This window comes from Stegostoma tigrinum, chromosome 19, assembly GCF_030684315.1.
Source record: "Stegostoma tigrinum isolate sSteTig4 chromosome 19, sSteTig4.hap1, whole genome shotgun sequence".
NCBI lineage: Eukaryota > Metazoa > Chordata > Chondrichthyes > Orectolobiformes > Stegostomatidae > Stegostoma > Stegostoma tigrinum.
The window spans coordinates 38,570,363-38,596,244 of record NC_081372.1 but is presented as its reverse complement, the minus strand read 5'-3'; the positions used below and the strand labels follow the sequence as shown (position 1 = coordinate 38,596,244).

The window sequence follows — 25,882 nt, the reverse complement described above, 5'->3', positions numbered from 1 at the left end:
ATGGAAAATCGTTTTGTGAATGATATGGCTCATCAGAATCTGCAAGCTTATTTATAATTCTAATATGTAACGTAATTGCCCAACTTACTTGTGCATCAAATAAGCTAGAAATCACAAAGAGATTGTGTTCTGGAGTGCTGGACAAAGTGCAGGAGAAACTCAACAGGTCTCGCAGCATCTGTCAACAGAGAAATAGAGTTAACATTTCAAGTCTGTCACAAGAGTTCTGAAAAACAGCCTAAAATTCAAAATGTTGACTTTTTAAAATAACTTCACAGAATCATGATTGGTGAATTCAAATTGAGTAGGTATTAAAATTGAAGGTAACTCAGTTGGTTACAGACAGAGTCTCAATGTTTGATCTAACTAATTAAAATTAGACTCTGTCAAAGCTTTGATTCCAACATGTCTTAGGTTTTCCAAACAAACATTCATGAGCTGAATTTCCACAAAGATATAACAAATAATATTTATGTTATTTTACAGAGCTTCTGTTAATTTTCTACTAAAGTTACAGTCGACAAGTAGGAGTGCAATTTAAACATCTTAAATGTAAACTGAATTATTTCTAAAACATAGTTGCCTGACATATTCTAAGTAAGCATAGCTTTTATTTTATTCAAAACAATTAAAATATATTTTAAAAAGTTCACACAGTTTTATTCCACTGGTGGCTCATTCAATTTTTCTGATGCATTTTACATCTAAGGTCGTTCTCGTGAATAAAAGCAGCTATGCAAAAACATACTGTGTCAAAGCTCAACACACACACAAGAGCCATATTTAACTAAACATGTGCAATATTCTACAGAAGGTCATAACTTCTTAAAATTTATATGCCAAGAATTCCAGTGCTTGGAGTGGAGACTGAGAAATTCCAGAGGCAATTATAGGTGGCTCTAACACTTTACTGACCTATTGTCAGGAGGTAGGGTTGGGGAACTTCAATGGCTACTCTGTGTTCCTAGTCATAGTTCCAACAGAAAATACAAGCGCTAGGAGGTAAGGGTGTTCAAATGCACAGACTTGCAAATATTGTGCATGCAAGCATGCATTGTAATTAGTGCTTAGTATTTATTTCAGTTAGTAGGGAAAGCAAGTAATGTCAGCAAAAGAAATAGATGACTGAGCCTGGACATAGCTGGTTGTGTACTTCTCCTCTGTTCAAGCTTCAGTCTTGATAACTGTGGAGTAAAAATGTGAAATAAATAAAATGAAAGCAGGATGCATCATGGTAGCTTTTCTGAGAACAGATCTTTCTGTCCAACTCATTCCTCTTTCCACTAAAATATTTCATGGAAGCTGAGGTGCAGGTCGTCAGTATGAGAGAAAACTCAAATAGTGACTGATCACATCCTGAGGATAGGCCGACATGAGTACAACAAATGAATTATTTTGGAAGTGCTGTTGATATATTGGTGAACACAGCAGCCTATTTGCCAAGAATAAAATTTCACATACAACGAGTGAAAGGATAACAAAAATAATCTATTTTTAGTGAAATTAACTGAGGAAGGAACCTTGACTTGATTACTCTCTGTTCTTTTACGTAGTGCTAGTGGATAATTTGGCTGTGCAGATAAATTGGATCCAACACAAGTAGCCACTACACTACACAGGTTAAAGCTGGCTCACCAAGCTAGGAGGTACATGGACAGCTTTTGCATGGCATTTGTCATTAATATCATTGACAACCCCTGTGTGGTCATGGGTACAGGCACGCCCTTAGGAATCAATAGAAGTCTATATAGCAACTGTGGACCAATTTCTCTCTCAAAGTAGATCAATGAGCTTTAAGGCAGCTGATATGGATGAGCAGATAACACACACTGGAAGCATTCTGCTTGTTATATTCTGAAAGGTAGAACAAAAGGTGTCCAGCCAGGGAGCTTTTGGCCCTTTACGTATGCAAACAAGAGTTAAAAACTTCTTTGAGGTCCATTTATGAAGGGTTTGTTATCAGCACAAACATTGAGAGAGAATTAATCAACATAGAGAACAACAAGCATTGAGAAATAAGAACCAAAACAATGTGCCATGAAAACTCAGCTTAAAAAACACCTGAATATGGAGCTGGAACAAACGCTAGATTTCCAATTGGTTGTTTCTAATATGAGGAAGCTGTAAGCCTCCATTTGAGCCCATTCCAATCATCCTTAGCCTCACATCCATGTCCCCGGATTGCTTCCCACCTCATGGCCAAGGCAATGCAGTGGGCCGGATTCTAGGAGCAAATTATTGCAGATGTTGGAATTTGTGCTGAAAAAATAAACAATTGCTGCTGATCACAATGGGTCAGACAGCATCATTGGAGAGAGAACAAGCTAATGTTTCAAGAGTAGATGGCTCTTCAGTGCTCTGATGAAGAATCATCTAGATTTGAAACAGTAGATTGTTCCCTCTCCACGGATGCTGCCTGGCCAACTGTGATCTCCCGCATTTGTCCTTCTTGGGCCAGAATCTAGTGTCCATTTGCAGACAAGCAGCCTGGTGGTGGTTCAGCATGTATCTCTAACTTGCAGGTCTCAGCTAAATGAGGCTTCAGGTAGCACTGAAACTAACTGAAGTTGTCCAATCACATTCCCTGCATTCAATTCAGCCAGTGTAACCTTCAGAGTAATCTTCAATCTAGTCAATATCTTCAAAAATGTCAGCTCATCTTTAATTCTTCAACTTCATAGTGAAACTCAGAATCACAACCTCTAACTTTTATCTTCAACTTTGTGACTCAGGGGAAAATAGTCCAACTTCTTACAATGATTTTCTTCACCAATTCAGTTATTGCCTACTCATGTTCTTAATGCTGATCATAGGGGTGATGATGAAATAGTGGTAATGTTATCTGACCAGAAATCCAGGCTAATGTTCCGGTTCAAATCCCACTACAGCAGATGGTGAAATTTGAATTCAATTATTAAACAAAAAAATCTAGAGTTATAGTTAGCCTAGTGGTGAGTGTGTTGCCACTGTTGATTGTCATAAAAACCCACCTGGTTCATGAATGTGCTTTGGGAAAGAGATCTGCCATTCTTACCATGTCTGGTCTTTATATGGCTCCAGACCCACAGCAATATGGTTCTCCCTTAACTGCCTTCTGAGAAAATAGAGAAATGGTTGTCCAGCAACAAATTAAAACAGAGTCATCCACAATTTTGACGAATGGATCAAAAATCCGAGTATACTTTCATCTGCTCATATACTTGTATCCTCCAGGCTTTGGTCATGTTGCAAGAAAATGCTATGGCCCTTTAATGGCTGTAATTGCAAAGGTTCTGTGAAAATGATAGGTGGAATCTTCCAAGCCCCTCAATGCTGTAGGCATTGCTGATTATTGAGAAAATATGGTGAGATTGGCAGAAATGAGACTTCTCAACATTGAGAAAGAGAACAGTTCCATCCAACCACCAAATGTTGAACAGTGAGATGAGAATCTCACTAGGAAGTAGCGAGAGGCCTGTTTCCACGTCATTGTTTCTTAAAACCTCATGCCATGAATACGCAGTTTCCAATTCTCCCATTGGATAGAAACTTTACAGCGACTATGAATGCCAGAGCAGGTATCTTGTGGCTTCTTCTCTGGCACAGCAGTCATTAACATGTTAGGTGATGCTCCATGACTAACGACTATCCAAATTCCCTAACCACTATCGCATCAGACATACCTGTCTTTCAACACCCTCATGGCACGTCTCTGATCCATTTACATTACTGTTCTGTTCTTCTATTCTACACCTTCCGTTACAATGATACTGTTGCATCACTTTGAGCACAGGGACAAGCCCCCAGCTCATGCATTTGACCAGGTTACACTAAGGGCTCTTTGGTTGTTTTCTTAGCACTTACCACACCTATTTATGCTCACAACATTTCTTACCTTTTCACACTTCACTCAGAATTACAACATTTACAATACTTCTGTGTTGCCTTGTCATTTAGCACAGACCTGAAGCCAGGCAGATTTCCAAAGTTGTCAGCAGTAAATAGTCAGAGGGGTGGACCTGTTGTACAGCATTGTGCTGCATCAATGTTATATCTACACAGTGTACCAGCAATGTGCATGGCATATACACTGTATGTGCTGCAACCAAACAACCGTGCCTCAAAGGCTAAGGGGATCAGTCTTCAGCCAGGCCAAAGGAGACAGATATCAGTCAGGGGTCCAAGGCAGGCAGTCAGGCAGGTTGTCTGTTATCAGTCTAGGAAGGTGGACATGTTCAGTCAACATCTAGTTGTGGTTAGGATCAGTGGGTTCACATCCCTACATTCCAGAGAATGGGCTACAAGATATTCAGGATGCATAGTGTAACCACTCTGAGGAGCGATGGTAAGTCAGGAAGCTGTATACAGATCTGTCAAGGTATGGGCCACAGTCAGTCAGTTCAGTGAAAATTAAGGAGTGTTATCAGCGGATACTATGTGGCTGTGAAGTTACAGAAGTTAATTCTGGGGATTAGATGCAACAGTTAGATACAGAGGGGATAGTAATTGTAAAGCGACAACTTAACATATAAGGGGGAAAACATAGTGCAGTGGAGGACATGGGGTAATGCAGCAGGGGACCATAGGTGGTCATCCATGGGAGGGCAGTAATTCACAAGGGTCCTCTGACAGCACCTTCCAAATCCATGTCATTTACATTTGGAAGGACAAATGCAGTAAATACACACCACCTGCAAGTTCCCCTCTAAGCCATTTAACATTCTCACTTGGCAAAATGGCACTGTTCCTTCAGTAACGTTGGTCAAAATCTTGTGGTCTACCTACACCAAATGGACTTCAAAAGTCCAAAAAGAAAGCTCACTACCACCACCTTCCCATGGACATGTGTAATAAATGCTGACCGATGATGCCCACATCCCATGAATGACTAAGAAAGAAACAGTGCAGCACAATGGCTGTTAGGAATAAGCTGTAGGTCTGGGGCTCAGGGGGTGATGTTTGAAGATGAAACTGTAATTCAAAGAGTATGTAGCAACATGTAGAGGCTCAGTACTGCAGCGCTCAATATAATGTTTAAGGAAGAAAGGAGCGTAGAGATCGATGGTGCCCATTGTTTACCAGGCTGAACCTGAGCTCACTATTTACTCTCTGAGATAACAAGGTGTAGAGCTGGATGAACACAGCAGGCCAAGCAGCATCATAGGAGCAGGAAAGCTGACGTTTCGGGCCTAGACCTAAAAACTGTCTGATCTTGCAAGCTTGACTTGTGAGCAATGTGACACCCAGTAAGGAGTAATAGCATTAATCAGGCACTTCCACAGTACAGGCTAAAGTTATGTGTGGTTATAGTATACTGTGTATAGTCATATGTATAGTAAATAAAACGCGTGCATTGTAGGATACAAATCCTAGTCTCAGCCAACTTGACCATGATAGAGTTGTAGCATTGTTTAGTAGGGAAACAAACCCTTCAGTCCAATTTGGCCATGCCAACCAGATATCCTAGATACATTTAGTCCCATTTGCCAGCATTTGGCCCATATCCCTCTAAACCCTTCCTATTCATGTACCCATCCAGGTGCCTTTTAAATGTTGTAATTGTATCAGACTACACAAGCTCCTCTGGCTGCTCATTCCGTACATGCACAACCCTCTGTGTGCAAAAGATGCCCCTTGAGTCCTTTTTTATACCTTCACCTTCTCACCTTAAGGCCATGCCCTCTAGTTTTGGACTCCCTTACCCTGGGGAAAAGGCTTTGCCTATTTACCCTATCAATCCCCCTCATGATTTTATAAATCTCTATGAAGTCACCCTCAACTCCATCATTGATGGGAAAATAGCCCCAGTCTACACAGCCTCTCCCTGTAGCTCAAACTCTCCAAACTTGGCAACATCCTTGTAAGTCTTTTCTGCATTTGTTCAAATTTAACAACTTCTTTCTGATAGCAGGGAGATTAGAGTTGAATGCAATGTTCCAAAAGTAGCCTAACAAATGTCCGTTATGGCTGCAACATGACATCCCAACTCCTACATTCAAGGTACTGGCCAATAAAGGCAAGATTTTTAAAAATTCATTCATGGGATGAGGGCATTGCTGGCTAGGCAGCACTGACTGCCCATCCCTAATTTCCCAGGGTGCAGTTAAGAGTCAACCACATTGTTGTTGGTCTGGAGTAACATGTAGGCCAGGCCAAGTAAGGATGGCAGTTTCATTTCCTGAAGGGCATTGGTGAACCAGATGGGTTTTTCCTAACAATTGACAATGGATTTGTGGTCATCATTAGATTCTTAATTCCAGATATTTATTGAATTCAAACTCTACCGTCTGCCACAGCAGGATTTGAACCCAGGTCCCCAGAACCTTACCTGGGTCTCTGAATTAACAGTCCAGTGATATTACCACTAGGCCTTCGCTCCCCCCCCCCCCCACCCCGCAACTGCTTTCTTCACTACCCTGTCTATCTGTGACTCTACCTTCAAGGAACTATGAATCTGCATCCCAATGTCTGTTTGTTCGGCAACACTCCCCAGGATCCTGCCATTAAATGTATGAGTCCTGTCCTGATTTGCCTTACCAAATTGCAACACCTCACATTTATCTGATATTAGTTCATCCTGACTGATCATTGTCATCTCTGTGAAGCAGAAGTAATCACTCGCAATGCCAACACTGCCATCTGCAATTCACAAAGACTATTCAAGGAGACAATTCAAAGCATCATAGGCTGCACAAAGGCAATGGCATGGAACTGATTTGTTCTCAATTTGAGCTGTACTTAGGGTGCTGTGGGGAATGGGGCTGGGTGTGGGCTATAAGGTATCAGTAATCATACAGCACTTTCCATCTCCTATTGTAATCATATGACATGACTTATGCTGCATTCTTCAGAATAAGGTCCCTATGGCAAAGGCCCATGAGGAGGCATTTCCTGGCCCTCTTTATGGAGCCTCTATGTCCCATTCAGTGGTGAGATATGATTACCCACCAACTGTATGTGATGTAAATGCTGACATCTCACATTAGAGATGACCTTTCCTGTTCCTGCCACTCCCCACACAGCTTTATTCCAACCATGATCGATAGGTCCAGACACAGCAGGGGTCTTCATTGCTGTTGCTGAGATGCAACAAAATTACAGAGAAATTGAAGAGGAACAGATGTCCTAGCAAGCCTAGGACCAGAAGAGGTTACAGCTGTAAGTCACTTCAGGATGTGCTGAGGTTCAGAGTCTAGAGTCCTGAATGCTGTTTTCTTCAAGTGAGTGAAGCACAGTATCACCAGTGACTATGAATGTCCCAGGACTCTGCCAACAAACAATGCCAACTGCTGAGGGATTTGGTGGACATGCTGCTGTAGGGGTCTTCAAGAAGATAGTTGTGCTGTGCTTCTATGCAACTAGCAGTATCCAAGGTTCCACTGGGGACGTTGTGGGATATCACTATCCTCAACGCACCATGGTATCCAGGCTGTTACTGATGTAATTTATGTCAAATCACATGCCTTGAACTTGTTTTCCACTGATGAGGTCAATGTTGCAGCCTAGGCAGTAGGCAGTAGCACATCTCTGGCAGAGTGTGCTGCATAATCCTAACATGCTGTGCTCTGAACACCTGGGGCAGGAAGGAGAAAATGTGCAGGACTCTGAAGGGCTGGGAGAACAACTACGACCTTTTGAAGAGGAAGATGAGGATTGAGCAGGACTTTTTGCTTAATAAAGCACTGTAGGCTCAGGCAAAACAAAGCAGACGGGACTTATGTGATACCCCCATTCCAAAAGTTTTCATTTGGGTGCAGTGATCACCCATTGACTGTGCATTTGTTCCTGCTTGAAAGGCAGGTGTGTCTGCTACTTTTGCAGTTTTTGTTTGCTTGCTGTTGCTGAATAAAAGTGAATATTTCAACCATTTGAGTACTCTGCAGTTTGTGATAGTCACACATTGAACAACGCAAAGATTTTAGGCTGCAGTGGATACTAGCAAAAGAGTAGCATTCCCTTAGATAGGGTTCTAAGATGAGATTACTCTAAGGAAGATTAATCTGCGTTCTTTGGTTCTTAAATAGCAATACTTGTACAAATTTGCCTTAAAGTGTCGGCCAAGCCACTAAAGGCCCATCAGAAACATCTGTTTATTACCCCCACTCAGTAGGTGCACTCCAGAAGAAGGCATTTGACGTGGTGTATGTCTGAGTTTTAAAAATGATGCCTATGCTGATAGCACAAGTGGAGCACCAACGATGGAAGCTAATTACAGGTTCCACAAAGAGATGGCACTGGGTTGGTTGCAGTTTCAAATTGGCGAAGAACATCATGGAGTTTTGGATTACTCATCCAGGAATATTACCATTATGTCACCGCTTTCCCAACTGTAGGGAGAGAGAAGTTGAAGAGCTAGAAAGTTAGCTTTATTTCTTTCCACGGGTCTAACTTGCTGAATTGTTATAGTATTTCCTGCTTGATTTGTAGCATTAATATTGTTTTCTTTTTGCTCTACAATTTCATTTGTTGTTATGTTAAACTATGAGTCATATCTGGCAATAAAACACGACAAAGAAACAGAAGTTAAACATATTCCATCAATGGCCTTACCAGATGAATTGTGATCAACTTCTCTGCTTTATGTAACAGTGCCATCTCCTGACGGAACTAAGCACAGAATGTACACTTAGGAGCAAATTACTACAGATGCTGGAATCTGTGCTTCATGGATGCTGTCTGACCCACTGTGATCTACAGCATTGGGTGTTTCCAATCATCTTTGTACATTTGATCACTACCTAGGCCTCATCTGTTTTTATAACCTGATTGTGATGTTTAATACAGTACTTGGAGTGATTTTTCACAAGGCTTTTCTTTTAACTTTTTTGGAAGCACAAAAAATCAGCGGACGAAACAAAATAAAGAACTGCAGATGCTGGAAATCAGAAACGTAAACAGAAATTGCTGGTCAATGTTCTGAAGCAGGATCACTGGACCAAAATTCTTATCTCTGCTTTCTTTCCACAGATGCTGCCAGATTTGCTGCATTTTCTAGAAATTTCTAATTTTGTAACAAATCCTTTTAAAAAGACATGAACATCACCAGTGAGAGAATCCATTTGCATTTCATGTTTAATAGTGGATCCCTCAGGGTTTACACGCAGCAAGTCAGAATATTCAGCTATCTTCGTTTCTTGCAAGGTCTTTCTTCTGCTGTTCACTCACTTTCGCCTTATCCCTGTTTCTCCACTTTATTTTTCTTCTCTAACTTCCCCTCTCCGAGTCTTCTTGTTTTGTTTAGTTTTGATTTATTTTCAGGTAGGAGTTCATGGGTGATGTGTCATGTTAAAAAAGGAAGGAGTCCACACATTTGAGTCAAGGCTGGAGAATGCCTATTAGAGAGCATGGTATGAACAGGTCAGAAGATTATGGGTGAAGGGAGGGTTTAGGCTGGAATGCAGGTCTACTTTCAGGTTACGAGTGACAGGAGCAGAATTACTGAATAACAGGTACTGAAAAGGGTCAAATCAGGGTCTTCTGAGAGACAGGTACAAGGGATGGGTGTGAGCATATGAGGTCCATGTTAAGAACTGGAAAGGCTAAAAGTATCTATTGGAAGATTCTGGTCTGTACATCCCTGGATACTATGGGTAATTTTGCATGGGTAATCGCCCTAAACTGCTCATTTTTGTACTGTGGAAGGAATCTGGACCGCCTCGAGGAAACCCACGGAGACACAGGGAGAATGTGCAAACTCCAGACCATCACCCAAGGCCAGAATCAAATCTGGGTCTCTGGTGCTGTGAGGCAGCAGCGCTAACCACTGTGCCATTGCGCAACTGCAATTTTTTTTTAAAAAAGGCAATCAAAAATTAGGAAATGGGTTGAAAAGAATTGAACGCCTCACAATAGTGCATTCCTGGACACTTATTGCTGGCGAGTGTGGTATAGTCGTATCTAACACATAGGAAGATGGTTGTTGGACGTCAATAATCTCAGCTGCAGGACATCTCTGCAAGAGTTCCTCAGGGTAGTGTCCACGGCCCAACCATTTTCAGTTGCTTCACCAATGATATCCCTCCTTCATAAGGTCAGAAGTGGAGACGTTCGCTAATGTTTGCACAATGTTTAGCGCCATTTTGACTCCTCCAGTACTGAAGCCGTCCATGCCCAAACGTGGCAAGACTTGAACAACATCCAAGCTTGAGCTGAAAAGTGAGAAGTAACATCCATGCAACAGAAGTACTGAGCATTGGCCATCTCCAATGAGAGACAATCTACCATTCCACCCCTGACATTCAGTGACATTACCATCACTGAATTCCCCACAATCAACATCTTAGGGAGTTACCATTGATCAGAAATTATATAGGGCTAGCCACATAAACACAATGGCAACAAGAAAAGGTTAAAGGCTAGGAATACTGCAATGGGTAGTTCACCCCATGACTCCCCAAAGCCTTTCTACCATCAATGTGCTACAAGTCAGGAGTGTGATGGAAAAATCCCTGCTTGCCTGGATGAATGCAGCTCCAACAACACTCGAAATCTGACACCATCCAGGATAATAAAATGTGAGGCTGGATGAACACAGCAGGCCAAGCAGCATCTCAGGAGCACAAAAGCTGACGTTTCGGGCCTAGACCCTTCATCAGAGAGGGGGATGGGGAGAGGGAACTGGAATAAATAGGGAGAGAGGGGGAGGCGGACCGAAGATGGAGAGTAAAGAAGATTCCATCCCCTATTCCCAATTCCTCCACCTCCGCCACATCTGCTCCCACGATAAGACATTCCACTCCCGCACATCCCAGATGTCCAAGTTCTTTAAGGACCGCAACTTTCCCCCCACAGTGATCAAGAACGCCCTTGACCGCGTCTCCCGCATTCCCCGCGACACATCCCTCACACCCCGCCCCCGCCACAACCGCCCCAACAGGATCCCCCTCGTTCTCACACACCACCCTACCAACCTCCGGATACAACGCATTATCCTCCGACACTTCCGCCATTTACAATCCGACCCCACCACCCAAGACATTTTTCCATCCCCTCCCCTGTCTGCTTTCCGGAGAGACCACTCTCTCCATGACTCCCTTGTTCGCTCCACACTGCCCTCCAACCCCACCACACCCGGCACCTTCCCCTGCAACCGCAGGAAATGCTACACTTGTCCCCACACTTCCTCCCTCACCCCTATCCCAGGCCCCAAGATGGCATTCCACATTAAGCAGAGGTTCACCTGCACATCTGCCAATGTGGTATACTGCATCCACTGTACCCGGTGCGGCTTCCTCTACATCGGGGAAACCAAGCGGAGGCTTGGGGACCGCTTTGCAGAACACCTCCGCTCAGTTCGCAACAAACAACTGCACCTCCCAGTCGCAAACCATTTCCACTCCCCCTCCCATTCTCTTGATGACATGTCCATCATGGGCCTCCTGCACTGCCACAATGATGCCACCCGAAGGTTGCAGGAACAGCAACTCATATTCCGCCTGGGAACCCTGCAGCCTAATGGTATCAATGTGGACTTCACCAGTTTCAAAATCTCCCCTTCCCCTACTGCATCCCTAAACCAGCCCAGTTCGTCCCCTCCCCCCACTGCACCACACAACCAGCCCAGCTCTTCCCCCACACCCACTGCATCCCAAAACCAGTCCAACCTGTCTCTGCCTCCCTAACCGGTTCTTCCTCTCACCCATCCCTTCCTCCCACACCAAGCCGCACCCCCAGCTACCTCCTAACCTCATCCCACCTCCTTGACCTGTCCGTCTTCCCTGGACTGACCTATCCCCTCCCTACCTCCCCACCTACACTCTCTCCACCTATTTTCTTAACTCTCCATCTTCGGTCCGCCTCCCCCTCTCTCCCTATTTATTCCAGTTCCCTCTCCCCATCCCCCTCTCTGATGAAGGGTCTAGGCCCGAAACATCAGCTTTTGTGCTCCTGAGATGCTGCTTGGCCTGCTGTGTTCATCCAGCCTCACATTTTATTATCTTGGAATTCTCCAGCATCTGCAGTTCCCATTATCTCTGACACCATCCAGGATAAAGCAGCCGTCTTGATTGGCACCAGATCCACAAATATCAATTACCTCCAACACCAATGCACAATTGCAGCGTGTGTATCATCTGCAAGATAGCACTGCAGAATTTCACCAACGATCCCAAGACAGAAATTTTCCATATCTACAATCACTACCATTTGGAAGCACATGGGCAGCAGATACATGGGAACACCACTGTCTGCAAGTTCCCCTGCAAGTCACTCATCATCCTGTTTTGGAAATATATCACCATTTCTTCAGTGTCTTTGGGTTGAAGTTCTGGAATTCCCCCCTAAGGGCATTGTGCTAGGAATGAACAATAACACCTGTCCCAATTAGTGACACCCACATCCCATGAGGGAACATAAAAAAAACACAACATGATAGAAAAATAAGGTCTGCATTTACATTGCAACTTTAATGTGGCAAGACATCGAAAGACACTTTGTAGCAGTGTGATCAAACAATATTTGACACTTAACTAGATAAGATGTATTAGTCAGTTGCAAAAAAAAGGCTTAATCAAAGTGGTTTCATAACACATTTTCATAGTGAATACATTAGTTTCTGTTGTTTAGCCAGTGCAATGATGATCAGCACTGGCAATAAATATGGAGAAATCTGCAGCCCAGATACCTTTGCTTTTTTGGCAGATGAATGAACAGCAATAACATAGTCAGTAAAATACACTGAAGATACAGTTGCATTTCTTTGGCTTCTACTCTAAAATTAAGTGGAATTTCCTGTATTCCCTTGCAACCAGACAAGAACATGCACTATAAGCAAAAGCAGTAGAGACCACAATCTTGCTTTATTCTCAAAATTGTATGAGCTGATGCAAACTGATGCATTACATCATCACTGTTTTCAACTTTATTATTCCTAACTTTTACCCATATTCCCTCATTGTGTGAACCCTCCAAGATGCCCTCTCTTAGCACAGCTGTGACATCCTCCTTAATCAGTAAAGCAACTCCTCCACCCCTTTTCCATCCCTCTCTATCAGGCCTGTAACATCTAAAGGCTGGAATGTTGAGCTGCCAGTCCTGCCCTTCTATCAACCATGTTTCTGTAATGGCTACAACATCATGGCCCTATGATCCAGGCTCAAAGTTCATCTACGTTATCTTTATTCTCTTTGCATTAAATAAATATTTTTCAGACTGCTAGTCCTGCTGTTTTCTTACCTGGCCCTGCCTGTTCTTGCAACTAGACTTATTTGATTTAGGCTCTCTCTTCTCTTGAAACACACCACGAGCTGAACTTCTGCTCCAGTTCCCATTCTCCTGTCACATTAGTTTAAACCCTCCCTAACAACCTGGTGCCCCACCAGTTTAGATGCAACCAGTCCTACTTGTACAGGTCCCACCTTTCCTAGAAGAGATTCCAAAGACCTAGATATCTGCATCCTTCCCACTTACACAAGTTCTTTATCCACACATTTAACTGTATTTTCTTCCTATTTCTGGCTCACTAGCACATGACATAGGGAGTAATTCCAAGGGTATAAACCTAGAAGTCCTGCTTTCCAACACTCCTACCTAAATCCCTGGTTTAACTTTACAGGACCTCACCTCTCTTTCTATCATCAGTATCAATGTGGATCACGTTGTTAGGTTAGTCACCTTTCCCCTTCAGAACACTCTGTTGTCTGCTCAGAGACATCCTTGGTCCTGACACCAGGGAGGCAACACACCATCCTGGAGTGTTGCTCACAGCCACAGAAATGCCTACCTGTGCCCCTGACTATAAAATGCTCTATCACTATTGATCACCTACATTTCGACCCTCCTGCTGTACAATAGTGCCAGTCATGTTGCCCCTGATCTGGCCGCTATTGTTTCTTTCCCCTGAGAGGCTATTCCTCCCAAAAGTTTCCAAAACTGTGTACCTATTTGAGATGGAATAGCTACAGGGGGCTCCTGCATTGCCTGTCCACATTTACACATCTTCCTGGTGGTCACCCAACTCATCTCTGTTTGTGTAGCCCTTACTGGTGGTGTGACCAGCTCGCTAAAAGTGCTATTCACAACCTCCTCATGGATGCTCCATTGTGAGTCCATCTGCAGCTCCAGCCACTCCATGCGGCCAATCAGGAGCTACAGCTGAACATATTTCCTGTGTAAGAGGTCACCATGGACACTGAAAGTGTCGCTGATTTCCTACATCTTGCAGGAGGAGCGTTCCTGGGAGCTGAGTTTTCCTGCCATTTTGAACCTTATCAACTGCAGACGATAATCTGGGAAGTAATCACTCAACCTTATCCATGACTTGCTAAGATCAATTTTCACATTCTCACTCTCTATTCCTAACAAACTGCAAATCACAAAAATCAATACTTTACACTCTATCAAGCCCTAGATACGACTTAGTCTCTAGACCTGGTTCCTGAGCAGTCAAGCCTACATCACTTTTTGAGTTGTGACATCACATCCGGAGCTACACCTCTGGATGCAGCTGCACTCCCACTGCCACGTCTCAATCCAGGCCCAGAGATAACAAGGTGTAGAGCTGGGTGAACACACCAGGCCAAGCAGCATCAGAGGAGCAGGAAGGCTGATGTTTCGGGCCTAGCCCCTTCTTCAGAAATGAGGGAGGGGAAGGGGATTCTGAAATAAATAGGGAGAGAGGGGGAGGTGGATAGAAGATGGATAGAGGAGAAAATAGGTGGAGAGGAGACAGACAGGTCAAAGTGACAGGGATGGAGCCAGTAAAGGTGAGTGTAGGTGGGGAGGTAGGGAGGGGATAGGTCAATCCGGGGAGGACGGACAGGTCAAGGGGGTGGGATGATCTTAGTAGGTGGGAGATGGGGGTAGGGCTTGGGGCGGGGGGATGGGATAGGTGGCAGGAAGGACAGGTGAGGGAGGCGGGGATCAGCTGGGTTGGTTTTGGGATGGGATAGGGGGAAGGGAGATTTTGAAGCTAGTGTAGTCCACATTGATACCATTGGGCTGCAGGATTCCCAAGTGGAATATGAGTTGCTGTTCCTGCAACCTTCATATAGCATCGTTGTGGCACAGCAGGATGCCCAGGATTGACATGTTGTCTGAGGAATGGGGGGGGGGGAGTTGAAATGATTCGCGACTGGGAGGTGCAGTTGTTTGGTGTGAAGAGAACATTCGCGTTTTACAAAGCAGTCCCCAAGCCTCTACTTGGTTTCCCCAATGTAGAGGAAGCCACAACGGGAACAGCAGATGCAGTATACCATATTAGCAGATGTGCAGGTGAATATCTGCTTGATGTGGCAAGTCTTCGTGGGGCCTGGGATGGGTGTGAGGGCTAGGTATAGGGGCAGGTGCAGTACTTCCTGAGGTTGCAGGAAAAAGTGCTGGGTTTGGTGGGCCTGGAGGGGAGTGTGGAGCAGACAAGGGAGTCACGGAGAAAGTGGTCCCTCCGGAAAGCAGATAAGGGTGGGGAGGGAAAAATCTATTTGGTGGTGGGGTCGGATTACAGATGGTGGAAGTGTCGGAGGTTGATGCACTGGATCCGGAGATTGGTGGGGTGGTACGTGAGGACGAGGGGGTTCTGTTTTGGTTGTTATTGTGGGGAGGGGGTGTGAGGGATGAGTTGTGGGAAATGTGGGAGACATGGTCGAGGGCGTTCTCGACCACTGACGAGGGGGGGCAGTTGTGGTCCTTGAAAAACGAGGACATCTGAGATGTACGGGAGTGGAATGCCTCATCCTGGGAGCAGATGTGGTGGCGGCAAAGGAATTGGGAGTAGGTGATGGTATTTTTGCAGGAACATGAGTGGAAGGAGGTGTATTCTAGGTAGCTGTGGGAGTTGGTGGGCTTGAAATGGATATCAGTTTCTGGGTGGTTGCCGGACATGTCCTGAGTCAATCCAGGGCCAGGTATCTATCGCTGCAATATTCTCTTCTGTCGCGCGTGGTATTGCTCTGGCGGTAGAAGGCGGCATTTAAAATGTAAATAAGGGCCAAATACTGCAGATGCTGTAAAGCCGAAATAAAAACAGAAAATGCTGGAGAAACTCAGGTGTTGTTGAAATATTAAATCTACTTCTGTCTCCACAAATGCTCCCAGACCTGCTGAGTTTTCCAGGATTTTCTGTTTTTATTTATAAAGTAAACTCTGGTTATCCTCAAAATAGGGCAATTTTAAGCATTGTTGTTCTATTCTTTAAAAACATAACTGACATTCACATGTCAAAGGGACAGTCATCAAGGCCTATTGGAGTTCATTCTTGTGCCATATCCAGATGAAATTTCCAGGAGAGGTTAAGAAATCTATGATAATTATTGAAGTAACAAGATCAGAAAGCTGACCAGAATTAGAAATAGTAGGAACTGCAGATGCTGGAGAATCTGAGATAACAAAGTGTAGAGCTGGATGAACACAGCAGGCCAAGTGGCATCAGAGGAGCAGGAAGGCTGACGTTTCGGGCCTAGATCTTTCTTTCTGAAGAAAGATAAAATAGATGCTACATCTCTTGTGATGAATATTCAGTCCCTACAATCCAAACCTTGTGTTATTTAACATTCATATGGGCAGACTTTATATCTTCACATTCTCAGCACGTGCTGGGTGCACAACAGCAAATTGCATGTGCCAGCCTCTAAACTGATCATTTTCAGGTAAAGAAAATGATGGAACAGAATAATGGGAGAAAATTTTTCTCATTTGATTGATGATATCTTTGATGCTCTTATACTCAATGCACCAATCAATAAAGGCAAGCTTTCCAAAAGCCTTCTTCACTATCCTATCTAACTATGACCCCACTTTCAAGGAACTATGAATTTTCACTCTAAGGTGTCTTTGTTCAGCACACACCGTGGGACCTTACTATTGCGTTTGCAAGTCCTGCACCGACTGCATTCCAAAATGCAGCACCTCACGTTGATCTAAAATAAATACCATCCACCACTCCTCGGCTCGTTGGCCCATCTGATCAAGATCCTGTTATACATTGAACCTTCTTTGCTATCCACTACAGCTCCAATTTTAGTGTCATCTACAAACTTACAAACTATATTTCATAGCCATTTCATTGAAATAAATAATGAAAAGCAGTGGACCCAACACTGGTCTTCGTGGCACACCACTGGCACTGGTCACAGGTCTCCAGTCTGAAAACAACCCTCCATCACCGCCCTCTATCTTCTACTGTTCCTTCTCATCACCCTATCTTTTCTGCCTGTCCTTCCAATAAGTCATTTACCTTTGTACATACATTTCCCAGCTGTGATATTCTTGTAACTGTGTTTCCATGAAAGTGACAGGATCATATGTGTTAACCTATATTTGTTCTGTTAATTCATTTATTTTAGTTTGAATCGTGCATGCATTCAAGTACAGAGCCATTAAATTTGCTGCTTACTATGTTTTACCCACTTCAGCCATATATATTACTGTTATTATACGCTTGTACAGTTTGTCTCTTCCTGTCCCACTTTGAATATCATTGTCCAAATTGCTGCCCTGCAATTCTTCTCTTGCTTTATAAGCCTATACATTTCCTCTCTCAAACGCTCCCCATTAGGTCTGCTCTACAGCCTTAGTTATTCGATTCACCAGGACACTGATCCCACCATGGTTCAAGTAAAGTCCATCTCGTCGGAACAGCTCCCCTCTATCCCAGTAATGATGCCACTGTTATTGAATAGCAAAGAGGCATGCATTGCATAATGGCAGAAGAACTCACATTATTTTAGCATCTCATCTCTCTTTGTATTTAAACACCATGGAGAGTATACAGAGCCCAGCTTTAGCATCACAAGTGCAGTCTGCAAGCATCGAGGTCTGAAGGCAGTGAGTTCATGTTCCAAAAAGTAATCTTCATTAAAATCACATTTATTAGCACTTCAGGTATTCTGAGTTAAAAATGATCAAAACTGCCGAATGATTTTAAGATTATCGCTAATAGGATTTAAATTCAAATTGTGAGCAATACATAGCTAAACTCATAAACCAATGAATGTGAATCATAATCCATTCTGAATCTGACACAATAAGCATAAAACTAGCAAGCATTGTGTGATATCTGTGTGATATTGCACAATGCTGTGTGATATTCATTCCTATAAAACCATTCCCACAATAAGATTACTCATTTCTGAATGTTGGTTACAACCCTATTCAAAAATCAGGGAGGTATAACTTATAACAAAGTGTGGAGCTGGATGATCACAGCAGACCAAGCAGCATCTTAACATGCTGCTTGGACTGCTGTGTTCATCCAGCTCCACACTTTGTTATCTTGGATTCTCCAGCATCTGCAGTTCCCATTTTCTCTAAGGTATATCTTATGACTACAAGCCAATCACACTAACCTTAGTGGTAAGCAAACTCTGGAGATCACTGTCAAAGAGAAAATTATCTCTCACATAGAGAAACTTGAGTCATTAAAGCAAAGCCAGCATAGATTTTTAAAGACAAAACAATTCTGAAAAACTTAATTGAAATTTTTATTCAGTGACAAAGAGGCATATATTCCAGGCATTGCAAGAATGGCACAAGTCCATCCTTAAAGGGCATTAGTGAATCCAATTTGTTTTCTTTTATAGCGATCTGGGAGCTTTCAACCTAGTCTACAAATTATTAATATTTTAACCTCAAGAGCATTATCTAGTTTAAATACATATTCCCATATTTAGGCATAAAATGTTCAAAGTTCAATTTTCAGCTCAAAATTTCAACAAGGAACACAATTGGTCAGAAGCTGGCAGAACAGCTTTCAGCCAAATTTCCATCTGCCTGCCTATAATGCCTGAAATAAAGAGAAACTGTGGCTCAGTGGGTAGTACTGCTGTCTCACAGTGCTAGGGATCTGGATTCAACTCTACCGTCAGGTGCCTGTCAGTGTGGAGTTTGCATGTTCTCCCTTTTTCTGTGTGGGTGTCCTCCCACAGTCAAAGATATGCAGGTTAGTTGGATTACCTGCTGGAAATGCAGGGATGGTAGTGGGTCTGGGTGGGATGCTCTTTGGAGAGTCAGTGTGAACTTGATCAGTTGATTAGCCTGCTTCTAGACTGTAAGGATTCTATTAGGATGGGTGCAAAACAATCCTGCCAACCAGATTTCTAAAACAAAGAGATTTTTTAAACGGTTCAAAGATAGCTTCAAACATCATAAAGTACATTTGTAAATTAAATATACTGAATGCACTGAGGCTTTTTTTTAATCATGCAGGTAAAAACGTTTCTCATTATTTTAATCATTAAGTCTATTGTAAATAGTGAAGTTGATTATCTCAGAACAGCAGTGGTCATGCTGACTCGGTAATTACATACAAGTATGTGGTTTCATGAATTAAATGCTTTCACTTAGTTGAACTGAGAAAAATGTAAGATGGCATCCAAAAGCGCAAATGCAACACGACAGGATTAAAGTGTTACTGAATGCTTGCAGTGTCATTGACTAACAAGGAAAGACAGATCAATGCAATGCAGTTATCATGTAGATAGGCACATTTATTGTCTTGCAAATGCAGATCTAGGATTCTTTCATTATCAGCACCCGAATCCATTTTTAGTTACATTATAGTAGGCATCTGACTTTTTAATTGTTCAAGAATTATTGATGCTTTATTCTGCATGAAGAGCTCTTGATTTACTGTACCCAACATAAACTGTGCCTGACTGTTGAGATAGTATAAAAGAACTATAAACTATTTTGAGGATCAAGTCATCTGAATCAAATAAACAGTTCATTGAAACAATTCATTTATCATTAACATTCAAAATTTGGCCTCTTTAGTTATATCAGAAAATATGATTATGTGTAGAAACACAGTGTTGATTTTGAACTATATCATGAAACAACATCATAGTCAAGCCTTTTGAAGTAATTTGTTTTATAATATGTTTTTCTTTACAAATTCTCAGTCTTCAATATAATTGATTACAAAATTGATGTATAGTAAACATAAAATCCTTAAAATATGATTTCATTACACAGTTAATAGAAGAATGTATTTTTCATACATGGTCAGTCTGATGTTTGTACCTGTTCCCTCTGTTCATTTTCAAGAGTGGACCCCAGTCAGGAGCAGGTTTGCACGATGCAATAAATTTCTGTGCAAAGGATAAGAAAATGGTTGATAATTGGTAGACAATTTTTATTGATTTAAGCACCTAACCAAAAAAAAGTCCTGATCAGGTCATACTTTAATTTATTCAAACTGATTTCTCAATGGCATTTCAACAATCAAACACCCATAAAAGGCTTTTTCTATTTTCACAAGTAACTCGACTGTTCCTGTCAAAGTTCTAGGTAATAATCTCAGGATTAGTGGTAATGATTCATTGGGTGCCATTCAGTACATTACTAACCACACAGTAAGACAGAGAATAAATTAAGGAATAATAGGAATTTATTAGAAAGGTATGGTAAAGTAGGGCTAAGTCAGCGCTGCTTCATGAAGTGGAGTTCATGCCTGAAAAATCTGTTAGAATTATTTGATGAGCAAATTAGAGCCAGTCAGCACTATCTACTTGGATTTCCAGAAGGAATGTGACAAGGTACCGCACAGGAGGCTGCTAAATAAGGTTAACGTGCTGACATGGTTGAGGATTGGCTGACTGGTAGAAGGCAGAGAGTGGGGGAAAAGAGATCTTTTTCAGGATGGCAGCTGGTGATGAGTCGAATTCCTCAGGAGTCGTTGTTGAGGCCACAACTATTCATGTTATATATTAAGAATCTGGATGAAGGAACAGAGAGTATTGTTGATAATATTGCAGGTGATACGAAGACAGATGGAGGGACGGAACGTATTGAGGAAGTGTTGCAGGCTGCAGACGGACTTAGACAGGCTAGGAGAGTGGGCAAACGTAGCAGACAGAACACAATGCGGACAAGTGTAAGGTCATGTGCTTTGCTCAGGAGAACAGAGACATAGACTGTTTTGCGTACGGGAAAAGATTTTGGAAATCTGAAGAACAGATAGTTTTAGGAGCCCTAGTTAAGGATTTTCCTAGGGTTCACATGCAGGTTCAGTTGGCAGCTAGGAAGGCAAATTTCAATAGGAATAGAATACAAGACAGGGAAGTACTGCTGGGGCGATATAAGACTCTGATCAGGCTGCATTTTGAATATTGCGAGTAGTTTTGGGGCCCGTATTTAAAGAAGGATGTGTTGGCGGTGGAGGGCATTCAGAGGAGTTTCACAAAAATGTTCCTGGGGATGGAGCCATGTCATGTGAGGAGCAGTTGGTTCTGTACATGATAGAGTTTAGAAGGATGAGGAGGTTCACAGTAAAATTACAGATTACAGAGAGGTCTGGATAGACTGCATATGGAGAAAATGTTTCCAATATTAAAAGCACATAACCTCAGAGTGAAGGGAAGACGCTTTAGAAATGAGGTGAGGAGGAATTTCTTTACTGAAAGGAGTGAATCTGTGGAACTCATTGCCGCAGAGGCCTGTGGGAGCCAAGTCACTGAGTGTATTTAAGACAAAGATAGTAAGAGGGTCAAGGGTTATTGGAAAAGGCAAGGGTTAGGAAACCTATCAGCCATGTTCAAACCAGCCATATTGAGCCTGGTGCAGGAGACTCGATGGGCTGAATGGTCTACTTATGGTCTTAATGTATGCTAATATCATAGAGGATATGAATCTATATAAAAACTGGGGAAAAAATCAGATACGCAAAGGATATTTACAAAATTATTTTAGAAATGTTTTTAGGATGGTTTCTTAGAACGACATACGTGGGAGCTAACCAGATAGCAGCCTATACTAGACCTAATATCATGTAGTCGAGAGCATAAATGAACTTGGTTAAATAAATAAATAAAAATAAAAAAGGATAAATAGCATAAAAGTTGCTCCTACATAGGCATTTATAGGACCAACGTTTTAAACCTAATGAAGAGCAATTTTAAAGGCAAGGAAGCAGTACATGCTAATTGGCAAATTAGTTTAAAGGATAGATCTGTAGTAATTCAGTGATGAATGTTTAAGAGGATATTTTAGAATACACATAATAAATACATTCCAATGAAAAATTCCAAGGAAAGAACCACCATCTGTAGTAGTTAACTAAAAAAGTTAAAGATAGAATGGTAAATGGTACATTGGTATTCACTGCTAGACGTTTCAAGTACAGAAGCAGGGTGTGTTGTTGCAGTTGTATAGGGCCTTGGTGAGGCCACACCTAGAATACTGTGTGCAGTTTTGGCCTCCTTTTCTGAGGAAGGATGATCTTGCTTTTGAGGAGTGCAGCAAAGGTTTCCAGGCTGCTCCCAGGGATGGCAGAGGAGAGATTGACTAGGTTGGGATTGTTTTCGCTAGAGTTCTGACAAATGAGGCGGGGGGGGAGGGGATCTCATAGAGACTAACAAAATTCTAACAGGACTGGACAGGGTACATGCAGGGAGGATGTTCCTGATGGTGGGTGTACCCAGAACCAGGGTTCACAGAATGAAGATTCGGGGTAGACGATTTAGGATGGAGATGAGGAGACATTTCTTCACCAAAGAGTGGTGAATCTGTGGAATTCATTACCAAAGGCAGTAATTGATGCCAAAACATTGAATGTATTCAAGAGGCGACTAGATATAGCACTTGGGAGTGAATGGGATCAAAGGTTGTGGGGAGAAATCAGTGTTAGGCTATTGAGTTAGATGATCAGCCCTGATGGTGAAGAATGGTGGAGCAGGCTCGAATAGCCGAATGGGCTTCTCCTGCTCCTATCTTCTATATTTCTAATTTTAAACTTTTCGAAAATGTGCTTAACTGTGCAAAGACTAGTAGTGAGATAGCAGATTGGAAAGAACATAAATAAAGAATAATAAATGACTAAAAGATAAATGCAAAGGAAAATTTAGAATAGAAAGAAAAAGCTAGCTAGAAACATAAAAATATAGAAATATAAAAAGTTTCTCAAGGTATTTTTAAAAATGCATTAAAAAAGTGGGCATTGGTTCTACAGAATGTGAGACTGGAGAATCAAAACAGAAAATAAATTGAAATGAACAGGTATTTTGCGTCAATTTTTACTATACAGGATATAAGTGTTACCAGAAATCATAATAAGTTTCGAAATGGAAGGAAAGGAGGAGCTCAACAAATTATAATCTTCAGAAAAATGTCAGTTAGTAAACTGTTGGAGCTGTGGGCTGAGGTGTCACTGAGTTCTGATGGATTTCATTCTACGGTCATAGAGGAAGTGGCTAATGAAACAGTTGATATGCTTTAACTTTCAAAAGTTCACTGGATTCAGGAAAGGTTCGATGAACAAATCTCCTTTATTGAAAAACAAACCAGAAAGCCGGAAACTACAGCCAATTCACTTAAAATCTACTGTAAGTAAATTCTTTGGTGTTTGCATGAAACGCATCACTGCAAAGCTCTTAGAAAAATTCAATTACACAATGTCAACATTATTTTGTGGAGGGAACGTCATTCCTACTATCATTTATTAGGTAGATCTAGGCTGTAGTGGTCTGTATCTACCTCAATACAGGCTGCAGCAATTCAAAATGGCAGCTGCCCACGAGTTCTCAAGGACGATTAAGAATGGGCAATAAATGCGAGCTCTGCCAGCAACACCCAAATCCCATGATCAAATAAACTGAGAGCTGTAAAGTGAGATTATGCCCGCTAGCAGTTTGTAAACTGGCACAGTAAATGGGCCAATTGGTTTTCTCCTTCAGTGTCATTCATTTCTCAGATTCAATATGAATAGTTGTTTCATGTTTAAGATAGTTATACAGTTACCTCATAAATGTTGGAGCCCTTAGCTTGGGTAATTTTCACAACTGCCAAAATTGGAATCCAAATAATACAGAGGAGAAATATACACCAGCCAAATAGCACTGTCCACATTGGGTACTCAAACGATCCATAACGTGGTTGGTGAAATGAGATAGACGACCAGAGTAAGATTCCCTGTTTGAAATGATTCCACAAAGATTAGATGTAGAATAAGTGAGCATGTGCATTGAAATAGCACCACAACAGCCAGGCTTCCGTCACCAAGTCACCCTTTATTTAGACGTGCGCAGTACATGATACTGACCCAGCTAGCTCTAAGCTGGCTCCAAGAATGAGCAGAAACCCTGACACTGCTGTTTTTATCTGTCAGCCAGGGCTCCCTGATTGGACCAAGTGAACAGCCCCAACCAGGGAACTCATATTCTCTGAGATTCAACATTCTGATATTGTTCCACCCACTACACATACACATTTTTAAAAAAATCTTAAATCACTAAATGACGTAAACTTCCTTACTGTTATCAGGCAAGGAGTAATTAAAAACCAACATATTCTCCACCACAGCCAGAAGTACCAGCTCTTTTTACCAATCATCATTTCAATGTCCTCAATGAATCTGTTTCCCCCTGTGTGAGATAAGAAGGAAAAGATAATCACCAACTTTCTTTTTCCGGTGACTGCTTACTTCGGTTGTGTGACACAAATATACATGCAAGAAAACAGTTCATCAGAGCTGCTGGAAAAACAACAGTGTACTCGTACTGAATACTGTTCATAATACTTGAATCAACCAGCAACTTATGATGTAGAGATACCATGTAAATATCCATAAATTATGATGTTTCTTAAATTCCTGGGATGTGCACTGTTAAAGTAAATTCATGAAATCGACATCTTAGGTTTAACCACTTCATGACTTTCATGAAGTTGTTGCCTGTGCACATTAACAAAAATGTAATTGTCTATGGCATATTCAATTTAAACATGAGTAAACTTTCAACAATACAATCACTAATGATGGCCAAAGAATGCCATGTCCAGAAAGTAAACACGTAATTGTTGGAATCTCATTTCTTCACCTTATGAATAATTTTAAGAAAGATTTTAAACATTAAATTTTAAAGCTTCTTTCTTACTCTTGGCTTTTAAAAATTTTTCTTGCTCATAACTCAATTTTAATGCCCTCTCTGCACCTGATTTGACACTAAATTTGCTAGCTTCTATTAATCCTCCTTATCAGATGTTCCTGTTTATTTCTCCTAATTTAATCACATTTAAAGGCATACACAGCTTGCTCTGTTGTTCAGGTTTCAACCCTTGCCATAGTATCAAATGGTTCATATCAAACACACAAATGATACCACATGTGACAGAGACAAAGGCAGACTGGCTCTCCTCATTTTTTGCAAACTGTCTGCAGCTTTTGAAACCACTGTCGGTATCCTACTTTTCCAATACCTCTCCATCATAATTCAGATGGATATGTTTGCACTCGGTTCCCTTAGTATCTCCCCAGTTGGAGTCAGCACATTACCTCCAATGATTTCTATTTCTGATTATACACTACTAGTTCTCATGTCAACCAAAAGCACGTCTTTGCATGCTTCACATTTCTCATCTCCAGGCAGTTCCCAAAAATATTATCCAAAAACATGTTAGGTTCTACTTACACAATGATGACAACCAACTCTAACATACCACCACTTCTCTCCAAACTCCACTGAGTGCTGGATCAGCTAAAATTTCCTTTAACTAAATATTGGAAATACCAAAGTATTTGGAAATAACAAAGTCACTTTTGGCTTCAAATTCTATTCCCTAGCTACGAAACAATCCCTCTCCCAGGCAACTGTCTGACACTGAACCAAATTATTCTTGTTGACCTTCCAATCACATACCCATGGCAATGCTAAAACACTTCTTTGAACCTTTATACATAGCCTCACTCTACTACCGCATCTCATCTGCTGCTAATATCCTTATTCATGCATTCCGAATGATCACATCTAGAAGGAACAATGCATTCCTGACCAAGTTCCACAGTTCAAACCTGAGGCAATCTAAAACATTGCCCTCCCCATATCCTAACTTTCATCAAATTTAATTCCCCTATCATCCCTGTGGTCATTAATCAATATTGGTTCATGATTAGTACCACCTTAACTTCAAAACTCTCAACCTTAATTTCAAATTCTTCAATATTCTTCTCCTTTGTATTTCTCTCCTATTTTACAGATCT

General features: G+C 41.8%; 1 protein-coding gene across 1 annotated transcript in view; it reads right to left on the bottom strand.

The window, feature by feature from the left end:
- Nucleotides 1-19,835: 19,835 nt before the first annotated feature.
- LOC125461585 (sodium- and chloride-dependent neutral and basic amino acid transporter B(0+)-like) overlaps nucleotides 19,836-25,882 on the bottom strand; it is a 176,036-nt gene continuing 169,989 nt past the window's right edge. Inside the window, exons 12-14 of the mRNA XM_059652647.1 lie at nucleotides 24,160-24,269; nucleotides 23,647-23,817; nucleotides 19,836-20,000 (exon numbers count right to left, since the gene is read on the bottom strand). Of these exons, the coding sequence (XP_059508630.1) occupies nucleotides 19,905-20,000; nucleotides 23,647-23,817; nucleotides 24,160-24,269 (377 nt within the window). The 3' untranslated portion in view covers nucleotides 19,836-19,904. The remainder of the gene's footprint in view (nucleotides 20,001-23,646; nucleotides 23,818-24,159; nucleotides 24,270-25,882) is intronic.